Genomic DNA, 16,079 nt, shown 5'->3' with positions numbered 1-16,079 from the left:
TCCAGCTGAATTCCTGAGAGGAGACGAAATCCAGGTCTCCTACTCCTCCGCCATCTTGCTCCACCCCCCTCTAGATTTGGTTACATTTAAAAATGGTAGTAACTTCGCGAATATTTGCTCTTCTAAAAAAGCTAAATCTAAATTATTTTCTGTGATTCAAATTCTTCTTAAGGGTTCATGTTGTGGGTTTTAGTAAGTGATGGTTAAAGGATACCAAAAATAATCAAGAAAAAAATTAGTGACAAAATAAATAAACACACACTGTCATTTAGAGATTGCTATTACATGCCAGTCATTGTGTTAAGTACTTTTTATGGATTAATGTAGTTTACAAATGATTCTGTGCTTATTTATTATCTCATTTGATGGTATATGATTATAGCAGAGGAAATGCAATCCCGTTTTCTTTCTGCCACTCCCTGTGGAAACTAGTCGTGCTCTGTATTGATCCTTATTTGCGTGTGATGGGACACTGCCCTCTGAAAGAGAGCACAAGGTCTTGGAAGGTGGCTGGTGCCATACATTGAACGTGGTTTCTCCATCCATCAGGGCAACTCGTTTCAGCTCTATGAATATAGTAAATACTTAAATAAAGACATACTTTCAAATGTTCTAAAAGTCACTGTTTAAGATATGTTTGCAAAAAGGTAGTGTAAGGATTAAGGATCAAAAGCAAAAACCTGAGCACCTTGATTTAATCACTTGTATATTTACTGGAATGTGCTTTTTTTTTAAGCTTTCAGCTTTTTCTTACACAGCATAGATGTTGACAAAAACCCTGTTTTCCATCTGTATATAAGTCCACTTATAAACAAAACCTGAAAAAAAATGTTTGTTTTGGAATGTTTTAAGAAATGGTACAAGTTGAGAATTCAAGGCTGTTTATATTGCATCTTAAATACATTTCTGTGTGCTACATATCTTTTTAAGATTACTTTTTTTTTTTTTTTTGCCTTGACAACAGTAGTCATTTTATGGTTAGCATAGGCGGGCATTTCTCTTTGCAAATTTGATTTGTTTTAACTATTTTTATTGTTCCCTTTTTCTTATAAAACAGAGATTCATAATATTTCTTGTGCCTTTTTTTTTGTTTTTGTTTTTGATATGCTTTTCCAAAGTATGTTGCTCAGAACAGTAATTTAATTAGATAGCCCTCAAGAATGAACCTTATAGTCAAATATGTTTTGGAAAATGCTTCATGGAATATGCGTTTAGGAGGTTCACAGCATATATTAAAATAAAAAGATTTATGTATGTATTTGAGAAGAATAAAATTTATAAGTTCTCAAGTAAAGGAACATTAAATTTTGCCTTATCAAGCATTTCCTAACATTTTTTTATCTCAGATTACTCTCCTCTCTCCCATACTAGGGATGATACTTAAAATATTTAACAGCCAATACATTGGCTCAACTGTCTGTCTCTCGTCTGCTCTTTCAGAGCCCAGATCCCTAGGGGGGCTGCAGTTCCCACCATTGACCATGCAAGCATAACTGGAAGCATCTGTTAGCTGGGAAGGGGAGTTTGCAGGTGGGCACTGGGAATTGCTTTCCAGGGTGCAGTGCCTTCTCCAAGGTCACTGTCTCCTCCACTGGGGCTCAGGCTGATTGGCATAGGCACTAACCAATCAGAGCAGGTGCTCCTCTTAGTGCTGAGCAAATTTCTTGAGGACCTCTGCTGTGCCCACCTTCAATCTTTTGGTTGGTGGACTGTGAGGAAATCTAGGAGGTCTCCAAGGGAGAGGCCATGGGGTAAGACTGGAAGAAGTGCTACTCGGAGAACTTAGCGCAGTAACTATTTACCAACTGGTCTGCAAATATTAAATATTTTCACTTCTGTACCCTTGAATCAATGTATCCTGGCTGTTAGTATTACCCATGATGCATGTAGCACTATCTAATTCTAATTTTGTGGGACAACTTTGAACAACTGCTAGTCTGTGCTGTTTTGGGCATGTGGAAATGCATAATTTTTTCTCTCTCTGTTAATTATTACAATGCCATAATGTTTAAACACGTAGCTCTGCTGGAATTGAGAATTAAATTTTGATTCAGTTGCTGAGCTTTGAAAAATCAAGGGGCAAGAGACAGCATTAAACAATGGTGGCAGACACCTTGAAGGATCTGGACTGGTGATACTATAATAAAGGGAAAGTATCCAATGACATACTGTAAGCTCTCTGAAAAGAAAGTTACTAATGTATGTCTGAGCTGGTCACTCTATTGTCATCCTGTCACATTGAGATTTCAGCTAAACACACACACACACACACACACACACACACACACATACTACACACATACAAATGAGAGTGAGTCCATGTAGAATCCTCATGGAGTCATCCTCATTTGCCCTTGTAGAATATACTTTTTTAATGTAAACATATTCATTAAATAGCTCAAGGCTCAAGTTGATAGAAATGATAAGAAACTAATTATTGCCCCCCTCTAGACTGGTTCCTACTTCTCTAGCCTCCATTCCTATTATCCCACTAGGAAAATTAAACCATTTTCTCATCTCCAACAGAGTCCTGCTGACGTCCACCTGTGGCCGGGCAGCATATGCCAGGGGAGCCGTATTTGCTCACCCTGTCCTCCTCCCGCTACCACCACCCGCCCCCAGTAGGTTTTTGCATCTATTTGTTGGTTCTTGAACTTGTGAGTATTGTTTAGAATAAAGATTAGAAAAAGTTATCTGATGAAAGGAGCTAGAGAAAGGCTAGTGAAATTTTGGAGACAGCAAGTCTTAGGAAGGAGGGGACGTTGACCTAGGAGTGGGGGAAAAATATGTCAAACACCAAGATCCAACTGAGTGAAGAAAGAAGTCTCAGGTATTTCTTAGAGATCTGGAGGAAATTTCACGCCAGCATGAGTTTGAGGGGGGAGAAAGATGAATATGGAAGGAGGATCTAAAATTTGTGGTTTATGGATAAGATCTGTGAAAGTTTTGAATGCTCTTCAAATATTCTTGGCTATCAAACCACTGTTTGTTGGATTGGGATAGAGTGCAGGCTGGTCCAGAAGAAAACCAGTTATATATTTGGGTAACACAAGGTGCCCTCTAGTTCATGATGCTCTGCTCTGATTACTTCCCTTTCCTAAAACCCTACCCATTTTCCATTTTCAAGTGCAATAGTTCTTCAAGAAACTTTACATAATACCCCAATCTTCTCTGATTTGCAGTCACCTAAATTCTATAAAGTGTTGACTATTATCTAATTATATATAATTGATTATTTAATTTATAATATAATTAATTAATATAAATACACATACACACACACGCACACAAATTTTAGGGGGGAAAATGCCCTGGATCTCCTCCAGCCAGATTAAATTCTTAATCCCTTAATTGCAGGATCATAAATTATGCAGCTTTCTTGCTCCAGTCCCTGGTCCAGGGTAGCTTCTTAATGCATGGTGATGAGGTTGTTAACACAGACTTCTAGTAGTCTCCATGGCCTGTAGGAATTTATACTTTTATCACTATCAGGAATGAATTAAAATGGTTACATTTTTTATTTCTGTTTAAACCAACTTTAATGTCTAAGCCTTGTTAATTCTTATCTATAGCATTGAACTAAACACATTATAGCCTTATATTTCTGCCTATCAAATAAAGCTGTGAGATTTTTGAGAGTGGGGGCAATGTGTTGTATCCTGGTACATAGCACAGAGTCTGGTACATTTTAGCAGTTCTACAGATGTAAATGGATGAATGGATGAATTGGGATCTCATATATGTAAAAAGAAGGCTGAGAGGAAATTGTATGTTTCCTTTAAATTGAAACAAACAAAAACAATGGAAAAACTGTGGTATAGAGTAAGTAACACAGGGCTTAGGATCAGAACACCTGGATTCAAATGTTAGCTGGCAATTTATCAGTTGTTTTCTTTGAATAGGTCACTTAGGTTCTGTCAACTACTTTCTTTAAATACAGATAATATTTCCTCCTGCACATGGTTGTAATGATGATCTAATGAGATTACAATTCTGAAATATGTAATAAACTTTGATAGAGATGGTGATTAAAGCCTATTGATTCAGTCAGAATTAATAAGTTATTAACCAAGGGCTAGATAAAGATGAGAGAATCTTCAAAAAAGATAGGTCAGTGCCAAGAAGTAATGTCCTCCCAACTCCAGGTTGCTTAACACCAGAAAAGGCCACTGAGTAAGGCTGTGAAATTTCCTTATTATTAAGATGTTTTCTTACTCTTAAATAATAGGAAAAGACTGAATGACCTTTGAAGGGACTGACCCACCATATACTCTATGACTCATGAAAGGAAACGCAGTTTGTAGATAAATCAGGAGAACCTACTTTTCCACTGTGCCAAAGATAAAGCAAAAGTTTGAAAATGTCAAATCTACATAAAAACTATTTTTGTGGTCAATTCCAGAGACACCCTCATCTCTTAATCTTTTAAACTTAACCACATTCTTTATGCAGTGTAGGTACATTAAGGAGCAGTAAAGAGATGGGAGTTTTAATTTTTACCAATTCAATTTAAATGCAAATGTTAACCACTCACATGATGCTACTGTGTACATAATTAAGCATCATTATATACTACATGAATCATCTAGAAACTTCCCGAGAGCCATGCTACTATGTAAAACATGCATTGTACTGACAAGCAGGCAAATGGCGTATACTCTTGTCCTCATTAATTCTCCTTTTGAATTATAGGTCAACTGATTATGGAACCACTTATGAGAAGCTGAATGATAAAGTTGGTTTGAAAACAATTCTAAGCTATCTCTACGTGTGTCCCACCAACAAGCGTAAGGTAAGACATGTATATTCATCATGCTGCTTATTCATGATGTGACTTCTGTCTTGGTGGGCCAACCTCTCTAGCTACATAAAAATCCATTACAGTCAAGCCGGGATTAGAGGTGTAAAGATGAGTTGATGATGGAGGTTAAGGTGGTAAAATGTCTGAAACCTCATAATTCTCAGGGCAACAGCTGTGAACGTAGGACGGTGAGAGGTAGGTACATCATTACCATTTCCGAAAGGCAGCTCCTAGGAATGGGTCTCCTTGAGTGGATGCTGTCTTGTAAGAGCTCGGACTAGTCAGTCACAAGAATCAGAATGAGCCTTGACAAGATGGAGGAAAAGGTGGGGTTTTCATCTGAAGTCTCCCTCTTTTCCCTTGACATGAGTAAATAGATTAACTAAAATTGGGATGAACGTGTCCTCCTGGTGCACGTTGGATATCTCATTTATAAGGTTTATTCAGCCTGCACATAAATGTCAGGATGGAGACAATGCTGGAAGGAACCTTGGAGATCATCATATACTGCACCCTCATTTTATAGATGAGAAAAGTGAAAGGTAATGCTTTGCCTCTTTGCAGAGTTATGGGTGCAGTTGGAACTAGGATTCAGGTTTCTTGGTTGGCAGTCATACTATTTCCGCTGTATTATACTGCTCCTGGTAAGAGGGTTTATCTCCTCTTCAGAGAGAAATATTGTTTTCTCAAGGAAGGCAATATTTGCTTTTAAATGAGAAAGACTTGCTTGTCTCAGGAGAAGAGTGTCACTACATCCGTTCTTCAGTTTTTATAAACTTGCATTGTCAGATTCTGAATTCTGACATACAGTTTCTAAGTGTTGTGTGAATTGCATGAAATCACAGTATCCATCAGGAAAAAGTGTTGTTCCGTAGTATGTCCTAAGTCGTGTTCTTTTACGACAGTAGCAGTGATATCCAGGTTCTCCATTCAGATCTGTCAGTAGTTACTGTTAGTGATCTTGGGTAGGTATTTCATTTTGTTACCTGAACTCTGGGAAGTGGATGAGAACATCTCTGAATGGTCATTCCTTAACTCTGGCTGCACATCCAAAGCACTAGATGATTCCCAAATGTGCAAGCTTTCATCTCACCCCCCTTGCTCTGGATTAGGGCTCAGGTAACTGTACCTTGAGCAGGCTCCCCAGATGTTTCTTATATGCATCTAGGATTAAGAATTGCTTATGCAAAGTGTAACATTCCCTCTGGCCCTAACATTTCAAGCAGCTGTGCAGAGACTCCGATGTCAGATGGCGTGAGTGAAAACCCGGCTAAACGAGTTAACAAGTGTATAACTATGGTGATTTACTTAATCTCTCCAAGCAGTGTCATCGAATTTAAAATAGGGATCGTTATAATTCCTACCTCATGTGAAAAGTTGTAACTGTTATCTGAAATAAGGCATTTCAAGTGTTTAGCACAGAACAGCTAAGGCTCGTCAATGTTTTTCTCTTACTTTATTTTTTTTCTCATCTGCCTCCTCCTCCTTCTTCATATAATTATTAGAAGTAATAGTAGTGATTATCCTCCCTAAATAGCAATGTTTAGTAGAACTTTCTGTAATGATAGAAATGTTCCTTTAAGCTCTCTGAAACCTTAGACGTTAACCACTTGTGGCTATTGAGTATTTGAAATATAGCTGATATGACTGAAGAACTGGATTTTAAATCTAGTTTAACGATAATTAACTTAAATGTAAATAGCCACCTGTGGCTGATGGGCCCCAGTATTGGACAGAATAGCTCGATAATGTCAACCTCACAAATGTAGAGATACAAGCTGATGCATTCCTGTCTTCCCCTTACTGACTAATTACTGGCTCATCATCAGCAATTACATTTAAACAATTTGACCTGCTGTTTAGAGTCCTAAATGGAAGAGCTGAACTTATGCCCTTTAGTTTTATAATGCGATTTAGTTATGTTTGTTAGCTTTGAATCAATTCTTAAATTCCATATTGATTTTTTCCTCTAGTTTCACATTTTCAGTAAATTTCATTTAACAAATCAACAATCTGTAGGCATCATAGGATGCAAAGAGAAATAAGTCAGCATTCCACCCTCAAAGGTCCTGTGTCCTAGTCATAAATGCAATATGACTTTTTTGTCATTGAAAGGTCCTTTGACTCTGCTTCCACCTAACAGATGACTTTGGGTGAGACATTTACATTTTCCCATTTGTAAAGTGACAGAGACAAAAACGAAGGAATTTACAGCTGGAAGAGACCTTAAAATTGTTCTTAGAATTGTTCTAAGTTAGTGATAGTCTTTGTTTTATTGATGGTGTTAGAGAGGAATATGATAAAAAAAGAAAAGTAAGATGCCAAATAGTGAATAGTGAGCATAGGATTTTCTGTAGCAGCAGAATATGTGACTCCAAGATGGTTTGCAGGAGCAGAGCTTGAAACGTGAGACTCTCAAGTCCAAAAGCAGCTCCTAAGATGGGAAGGAAAGCTTAGAGGGAACACAGCAAGGAGCCCCATCTTCTAACCCATTCACGCCAGGGTGCCAGCACCAGTGGCCCTGCATACTTAGTCTGTAGTCATCTGCAAGACTTTGAAAAGTCACTGGCCATGGCATTTAGTGAAAATTAAAGCTTGGCAGACCCTATCTCCACAGAAAGAGAAGTCCTTGTCCATGACTATTAGAGAACAGCTTTCTCTGGGCCTTTTGCCTTCCAGAAACAGAGGCGGGCCTGAGCTGTTTAAATCACAGTGTTTATGGGTGAATCTAAGCGGAGGGATCTTTTTGTGTACAGATAAATGAGGCCTTCAGGGTCACTTTCTGAGATGCTGATAGACTTAAGAAATACTGGAGGACGATGAAGGTCTTTACAATGGTGCAAAAATCAATAAAGTTGACATAGCAGTATATTTGTGTATAGTTTTTCTACTTATGAGGTGAATTTATCACCATGAAATATGTACTTTCCGCCCCCAAAGGGACTTACTTGAACCAAAGAGATAGTACCTATACAACATTTTAAAGTGTGAGTATGTTTGCCACCAATCGAGAGTTTATGTAAAAGAAAAGAAAGAAAGAAAGAAAAAGCAAAAAAGAAGAAGAAAAAAGAAAGAGATATCAGGCTCTCTTAATTATACAGGACAAAGGCACTCAAGTTCACTGCAATTCTCCTAAGACTTGTGCAGCCTCCAGTGAAAAGGCAGGCTCCCTTTCTAGGGTTGTATTAATTCTTTTCTGTCCCTAGGGTGCTATCTAGCAAGTTAACATCTTTTGTATCAGATATGTCTCTCTGCTTTTCACATCAGTGGGAGCAACTGGAATAAAACTGACATCAGGGAAACTGCCTTGCCTTCCCAGAAACCTGTTTTGCCTTCACATGCTTATTGCTATTTTTAGCTGCTTGTGAGGACAAGCTCAGTTCTTCAATCAACGTGTTTCCAACAGCGGGCATCATGCCCTGGCTTTGCAGACAGCTTGTTAGGGGCATTACTGGGATCAGAGTCCAGAACAAAACTGGCCCTTATTTACAGTTTAAATTAATGATCATCCATTGGCTGTTTCTTCGCAAGCCTGCTGTAAATGACAGCAGCTTTCCTTGGATGCATCTGTTACAGTAAAAACTGTAATCTCATTGTAGGTCAGTCTAGGAAATCTTGACTAAGAGACATAGAAAGCCTACTCCCAGGATTATCCTAGCTCATGCATACCCTCTTTCAGCAGAGCCCTGCACCTGGCCTCTGATAGATGAGGTAGGCCCCCAAGAACAAGCATAAGTCAATCCTCGCCCCAGAGGAGAGGCAGGGTAGCTATCTGTCACCATGTCTCCAAAGGAGACCACTCCTCAACCCAGTCCATGATAAATCCCAAGGCTCGTTGGCGTCAGCAGTGCTTTATTGGCTACATACATACAATCTTCTGTGAGAAAGGATGATTTAACGTGCACCTGGAATGAGCAGCTGGGATGTGGAGGATCGTGATGGAAAGAACTAATACAAATGTAACAAAGAAAAACAAAATCAGTGCTGAAATCTTAGTCTCAATCTTAAATTCTCACTGAGTTTATTTGTATTCTGCCTAAAAAGAAAACTTCTTGATACTCTGAGTGTATCTGTCAGCAATACGTTTCCTCTCACCCCCAATCAACCTTAGCTGCTGTCTCTTCACGAGGTGTGCTATAACATCTTCAAGGATTAAAGAATACAAAATCCCAAGTGGAATACACTGGGGGAGAAAAGAAGAAAAAAGCGTTTTGTTTTTAAACTTGGAGCATCCACTTCATTTCACTGTTACATCCTTGTACCCTCCATGCATTGTGTTCTCAGCAAAGAAGAACCCTAGAGAGTATTTGCTCTTTATATTTCCTGTGCGCCTCTATACCCCAGTTTCTTCTCCTTTCTGTGTTATCACCACTTAATTAATACTATTTCTGCTGAGAGAGCCTTCCAAGACTTTCATCCTATAAATAGGCCCCCAGCTCCTCAGACGCATTGATCATTTTTGCAGGTCCCTCGGTACATGCCAGCATTAAACACTGTTTGCATTTTCTCCAGATGTTTAGGTTTTAATTACCTTACCGTATATGGCACTTTCTAAATAAGCGTTTGATTATTGACTCTTTGCCTCTTCCCTTTATATCCAGGCCATGCTTAATTCCTCTTGTCATTTCCTCGGGAGAGGAAATATATATATATATATATATTTCATGCAGGTGACTTTTGGGGACAGAAAAAAGGTATTGTTGATAGCATCTGCCAACTTCTCTTAGGAAAAATACGGAATCATTGAATCAGAACCTAAAAGATATAGAATCATTGAATCAGAACCTAAAAGATGTCAGAGGTATTCAGATTCTGCTTTTTCATTTAACAGATAAGGCACCTGAGTCCTTAGAGTTTAGTGACTTGCCTGAGGTTACAGGCAACTGGTGAAAGAAAAGCTGAGATCATTAGACCTTTAACGTGAACCTCAAATGCCCTCTATTCCACAAAATGTAATCAATTCCATTAGTCAGATATTCTCACTCCCTCCAATTTTCCAGGCATCTACTTCTTGTTTCTAGCACTTTTCTCTCACTCCTGATGAGTCAGTTTTGACCCTGTCTAATGCCCCATTTAGAATGAGAGGCCCCAGAGGGGATAAAGCACCTTCTTCAGCTTCCTATGCTGTAACGGGCTGAGCACAGTGTCTAGGGGGTAGGTCTCCAGCACATGGCTGAGGATTTCACCAGAGCTTGGTTGAGTGTGGGGCTCCTAGGCTGCAAATTGAAAAGCAAAGTACATTGTAACACCAGCTTTGACTCATTTATTTTCTCTAATTATGAAATTAATTCTTTCAAGTGAATAAATAAGGATAGTAAAAATCCCTATAGATTTTAGTCATTTCTAGGCCAAAATGTATAATTTTATCTTTTCTAGCCAAAAGGAGCATGATTAATATTTAAAATGCCAGGACTTTGCATAGCACTCACTCGACATTATCTGGCGAGGCCAAGGGGAACTAGTGTATTGTATAATACATCAAAGGGGGTACATGACATTTCCCTTGGCAGATACTCCGCAGTTGCTCATTCCACCCTAACTCTTTCATCTGTCCCTTTGTACACAAGATCATGCATTTGCCTCTTATCTTTTAAAAATAACATCTATTTCATTCATAAAGAAGTGCATGAACTCTGAGACATAGTGGAAGTGCTATTTTCCAAACTTCCCTACACTTAACCTGGGCAATGATGGCTAAAGGGAGAGATCATCTCCTTTGATCCTTCTTGGGTACGGTTGAGTGTGGATACTGGTTCAGTCCATCAGGCTCTGTTCTGTTCTCTTTTCGAGCATTCAAAAAGAAAATCAAATCCAAAAAAACATGCTGCACGTACATTTTTTTCCTCTAGGTAATTTTCCAACAGTCATCCAAACCATTGGGTTTCAAACAAGCTGCCGATTAGTAAGTGCAAAGTGCTCTGTTTGAAACGGGCAAAGTGCCAGGAGCAAGGCCCACTAGCACACCCCGTCACTACCTCAGGGTGGTCCTGGAGAGCCCTCTGGGACTTCTGGGCTCCATGGAACACCGTTGGGGAAAAATACTGAGCTAGGCCATCCTCCCTCTGTATACTAAACTATACCTGGAACAACCATGTACCTTGTTCAATTTTATATAAATCAAAGCACCTGTGATAACATTCTTGCATAAATAAATGTGAATAAAACCACAAACTTCGAATTTAGCACATGATGTTAGCATAGTAGGTACCTAGTTGATTTTTATTGAATCTCATCTGTGTCTAAGGGAAAAAAAAATAGCAGGTTTATAATATACCAAGTTTCCCAGAACTGATCCAGTTAAGTAGTAAATTACAGCTTTATTCCATGTGGTGTTAAGTAGTGCTAAGTACTTTTTTGTTGGAAAGAAACTTCTTGCATAATTAACATTACAAATTTGCCATTCCTCATTTGTAAGATGTTGTGTCTATCATATGTCAGCATCTAATACATTAAATATTAATCGTGAATTGCTGATTAAAAAGTTGTATCTGTATGAAGATCAACTTTACAGGATGTTGCTCTTAAAATTCAGAGTTTATTGGGCGCCTGGGTGGCTCAGTTGGTTAAGCGACTGCCTTCGGCTCAGGTCATGATCCTGGAGTCCCGGGATCGAGTCCCGCATCGAGCTCCCTGCTCAGCAGGGAGTCTGCTTCTCCCTCTGACCCTCCTCCCTCTCATGCTCTCTGTCTCTCATTCTCTCTCTCTCAAATAAATAAATAAAATCTTAAAAAAAAAAATTCAGAGTTTATTAGTCACAATTATGTTTAAAAAATATGCACGTAGCTAGCTAGACAAATGGGTAGGTAGAAAGGTGATAGATTCACAGATCAACTTTTTCTAAGTATAGACAATGCTTTCTGGTTGACATCAGATGATATTTATCAAAATGGGAACAAATTTAGAACCCTGCCTTTTGGTTTTATTCTTTTTTAACAAATGAAGCTAATCAGGATAAATATAGTCTGAGTTGGTCTCCAAATATTATGAAGTAAGACTGGTCCAGAAACTGCATGTTTCTTATACCACTGACTGGGTCTGAAAAGGTAGGTTACCTCTCTGGCTGGGTGAACAGAAGTTTTCAAAAAGGAAATGAAGCCTGAATCAGAGGCTGATCATTCTTCACATATGCACAATTGACTACCTGCTCAAACTTCTTTGGGGAGCGGTTTTTTTTTTTTTTTTTTTTAATTTAGTTATCTACCTGCCTATTTTTTAATTTATTTTTGCCTCATCATCTGTCCTTATTAGAACTTGTATTCTCTGAAGTCTGGCTGGCCTAGTGTTAAATGCCCATCCATTACCCTTTTATGAAGGTCAAATGCATTATTTCAGGTTGGTTCCAAGTTATGCTCTGCTGTGGAAAATGGTTGGAGGTCTTTTCAACATTCTGGTCTGTTTGCTTCCAGCATACTCCCTGTGGCTTCTCAGAGGTTTCCATCATCCGGTGTTTGACATACTGTATCTAGAACATTTGTTTCTAGTGAATAGCCTGAGCCGCTCTCAGGATGGATGGAGTGAATGCTGGCCGCCACAGGAAATTGCCATATTTACTAGGGTGGGAATGTTTCTCTCCAATATATCAGATCTGCCTCAAGCTTTCTCTTGGTGCTGTCAGGAAAAACAAAGTCAATGTCGATGAATCTTTAATAAAACCACCCCCCCTCCCCCACCGGAGAAATTAAGAGAATACCACCAGCCTCAGGGGCTAAATCGCTTCCATGTAAACATTCCTTCTTCTGACCTGACCTTTCTCCTGACCGAATCTTCTTTTGATGGTTTTGTCCCTCTGTTCCTCGAGGCACCTACCTCCCAGTTTACTGGGTCCCTAACTGCTAACATACTTCTCATTCCATAACCTTCCAAGTCAGCTACTTAAAATAACTTTTCCAGAACAAAATACTGTCATTTGTAGGCAATAAGATGGGCTTAGATCTTCATGGGTGAAAAGGCTTGCACTATGGAATATACATTTTGGAGACTGGGAAGAGAAATCTCTTCTTCTGGCTGCTTGGGGCTGTGTGTGTGTGTGTGTGTGTCTGGGGACTAGAATACTAAGTATTGCCTTGATTGACAGCATCTGCCACCCAGGAATGAGCATGCTTGTAGTGGAGAAGAGGATGAGCTGGATGAGTCCAAAAAATAAAGAATGGAGAAAAGCAAAACACCTGAATACACAGTCTCTCACAGATAAGAGAAGAAGGGGTACAGGAGGAAAGGGCACAGACACTAAGCCAAGAGAGAAGATGGCAGAGATTACTACAAAGCATTTTAAGTAACAAAAGTGATGATGAGAGAAAGCTAATGCAAAGAGCATGGTGAGCGCATAAGGTAGAAAAAAAATACTAATAAAATCAAAAATATTTTCTACAATAGTTTAAGAATCTCTTGAGATCTCTCAGTGAGAGGAGAGCTCATTTACCGGGAACTTATTAGGGCTTTCAGAGGGAGTACAATTTACCCTTATCTCTCTGTTCTTCCTCGGTGCTTTCAGAGGGGTAAAGGATGTTGATGGCTGTGGCCGAAATTGGTTTTGCCAGAAAGGAAAACACAATTATGACTCAAGTGTGGGGGCGTAGCAGGTCTCGATCAAGGCTCCCCAGCTCCCCAGCAGCAGATTCAAATATCACTGCTGCTGCCTGCAACTTAATGAACTTTTGTCCTTTTAATGCCATCTCTCCTAGCTACTCCCCAACCCTCTGTGTATGGCTCCATTCTATTTACGTGTACACCTTGTAATTTCTGCACTTGTCAGGTGTACCAGCTCGCACCCATTTGCAGTCACTGTGGAGCTACACTTTGTCATTTGAAGGTGGTCATTGTGCATTTTTGCCTGGTGGAGTCATTAGTTGTGGTGTAGTGGTTCATATAATGGACCCTGGAGCCAGTCTGCCTGGCTTTAAATTCCAGCCAAGCCACATACTAGTTGTATGCCTTTAGACAGGTTTTATTTGTTGGTTTGTGTGTTATTAACCTCTTCATGATACGGTTTCCTCATGTCCAAAATAAATAGAATGATTGTGTCGATATCATAAGGTAGTTATGAAAAGAATCAAAACAAGCAAAGAACAGTGCCTGACACATAGCAAGCATTAGATAAATGTTAGTCTCATTGTTACCACTAGTATCTCTTTCCGATGACTTGGCATTGCCGTGTGCTGTCATTTGTCAACCCAACCAAAATTATTAAATGTCTGTTTTGTGCCAGATCTTTTTAAGAACTAGGAAGTAGAATAAAAATATAAGACATTGTCCTTTCTTTTAAGGATTGCGCAGTCTGGTAGAGGAGATGAATGTATAAAACAGTCAACTACAGTATAGAACTTATGTATCATAACAGCTGTGTACATAGAACTCTATCTTTGGGGATTCAACGAAGGCTTCATAGAGAAGCAAATATTTGTCAAAGGAGAAGGGAAAAAGAAGATGAAAACTGTCTTTCAGTGTATGTGTAGTGAGAAACCAGTGCTCATAGACCACAGTGCATACATAACTTTGATTGATTTGCAAATATTAAATGAATAAGCATGTGCCTACTTTGACTCTTAAAACATGCTAATTTTCATTTATATCTGGCTGTGCTAGTTAGACCCCCAAAAATGCCTTCATGACCCATTTGCATTATAATTCTAAAATAGTAACACAGTGTCTTTTCGATTGTTATAAACTTTTTTTCTGTCTTGCTTATGAAATCAGTAAGTGGGCAGTGTGACATTAAGATTTAATTAATAAAAGTAAATGTTACCTTATTACAGTTGATTGATATTGATATAGTCAGCATTTGTCTTAACTACTGGTCATTCAGAACTACTGATGAGATTTGGAGGTACAATTTTAAGAAGTCAATTGACGCATTTTATTGAACACTTGGCTTGTGCCCAGTTCTTTGAAAGCTCATCGGTGACTGTTTAAAAAAAAAAAAGTGTGAACCTTACATTGCCCTTCTGGAGTTTACCATCCTGCTGCGGGGATACAATTAAAGAACAGTGCAAGACAGAAGATGATGGATTGCATGGTACAAATGACAAAGGTTCTAAGAGTTTAGAGAGGAATGTAGTCTGGATAGTCAGGAAAACAGCATGAGAGGGGCTTAAATTGCTCAATGAAGCAGACTGGTACGACACAGGGTCATGACATTCACAACAGAAAAATATAATTTAGTTGAACCAACATTATTTAGTGCGAGGTGGTAGAGATACAAACACACATAAAACAGGGCGCTGTCTGCAAAAATGGAAATTGAAGAGAGAGGTAGGTAGATAGAGATGAGCGTAGGTTTACCCTGGTGCAGGTACTACACCTTTCATTTCCTGAAATCTTAATAATTTGATAATATATATTACACATCTTACTCTTTTGCATTCTAAAAGCGCTCCTTAAAGTCTCCTTTGCTTATCCTAATTGTTGATTATGAAAATATAGTTTCTTTAAATTTATTGAATGCTTAGGAGAGAGCCCAGATTATTAGGGCAATAGGTGAATATCAGGGATGACACACAGAATGAGAAGTATAGAGTCAAAGCAGCGACAAGAGAAACAGTGTAGCATTTGCAGAGGGTGTGGGGGGGCGTCTGGTATTCCAATGACTAGCAATTCATTGTTTCCCCTACTGCTACTTTCTCAAAGGGATCCACATTCTCCTGAGAGAGAAAACGGCTACAGCTTCTTAGCCAATGCTGATGCTCTCTCATTGACCAAACACAAATTTCACTAGGATGGATGTAGCTTCAGGAGCTAAACCCATCCCGCTTGACCTAAGTAATTGTAGTGTTTGAATTCCAGAGGAAAAACAAAAACGAAAAATGAACTTGAGCTGAGGAAAAAGATGTTGGATCATAGGAAGGCACTTGTCTGTATTGAAAGCAGTCTACTTTAATTTGAATTTATGTTATGTGGTATGTTTGTGGGTCTCTGCCCCTTACGCTTTATTAATGCCTTATTTAGCCAGCAGATTTACGTATTTTCTCCGCTGGCTAACGCTGTCTTTGTTCCTTGGGCCCAAGCCCTTTGTGCTTCCATTTGGAAGTGTGTTACTGACATTTACAAACTCCCACCGAGGACTCAGTCAGTTACCACCATAGATGCCCATTGTTCCAAGAGAGCTGACCTTTACCCCTAGGCACCAATTAAAATCTATTGCTCTTCACCCCTGCAGTGCTTCCTGTAATTCTGGCTCACTGCCCAGTGTAACTGGTAGGATGCCTTCTTTTTAGTGCCATCTTCTTATTTTTGTTCCCCAAACAAGAGAGTGACCTACAAATGGAAATGCGTGCTTCTGGGA

At 39.0% G+C, this 16,079-nt stretch overlaps 1 protein-coding gene across 5 annotated transcripts in view; it reads left to right on the top strand.

Moving 5' to 3' along the window:
• Window positions 1-16,079, top strand: part of SORCS1 (sortilin related VPS10 domain containing receptor 1) — a 502,288-nt gene that overhangs the window by 264,538 nt on the left and 221,671 nt on the right. For all 5 annotated transcript variants that reach the window (XM_032422994.1, XM_032422990.1, XM_032422991.1 and 2 more), the window contains one exon: window positions 4,693-4,792. In XM_032422994.1, the coding sequence (XP_032278885.1) occupies window positions 4,693-4,792 (100 nt within the window). The remainder of the gene's footprint in view (window positions 1-4,692; window positions 4,793-16,079) is intronic.

Source organism: Phoca vitulina, unplaced genomic scaffold (genome assembly GCF_004348235.1).
Source record: "Phoca vitulina isolate PV1807 unplaced genomic scaffold, GSC_HSeal_1.0 scaffold28, whole genome shotgun sequence".
Taxonomy (NCBI): domain Eukaryota; kingdom Metazoa; phylum Chordata; class Mammalia; order Carnivora; family Phocidae; genus Phoca; species Phoca vitulina.
This window is presented reverse-complemented; position numbering and strand designations above follow the sequence as displayed.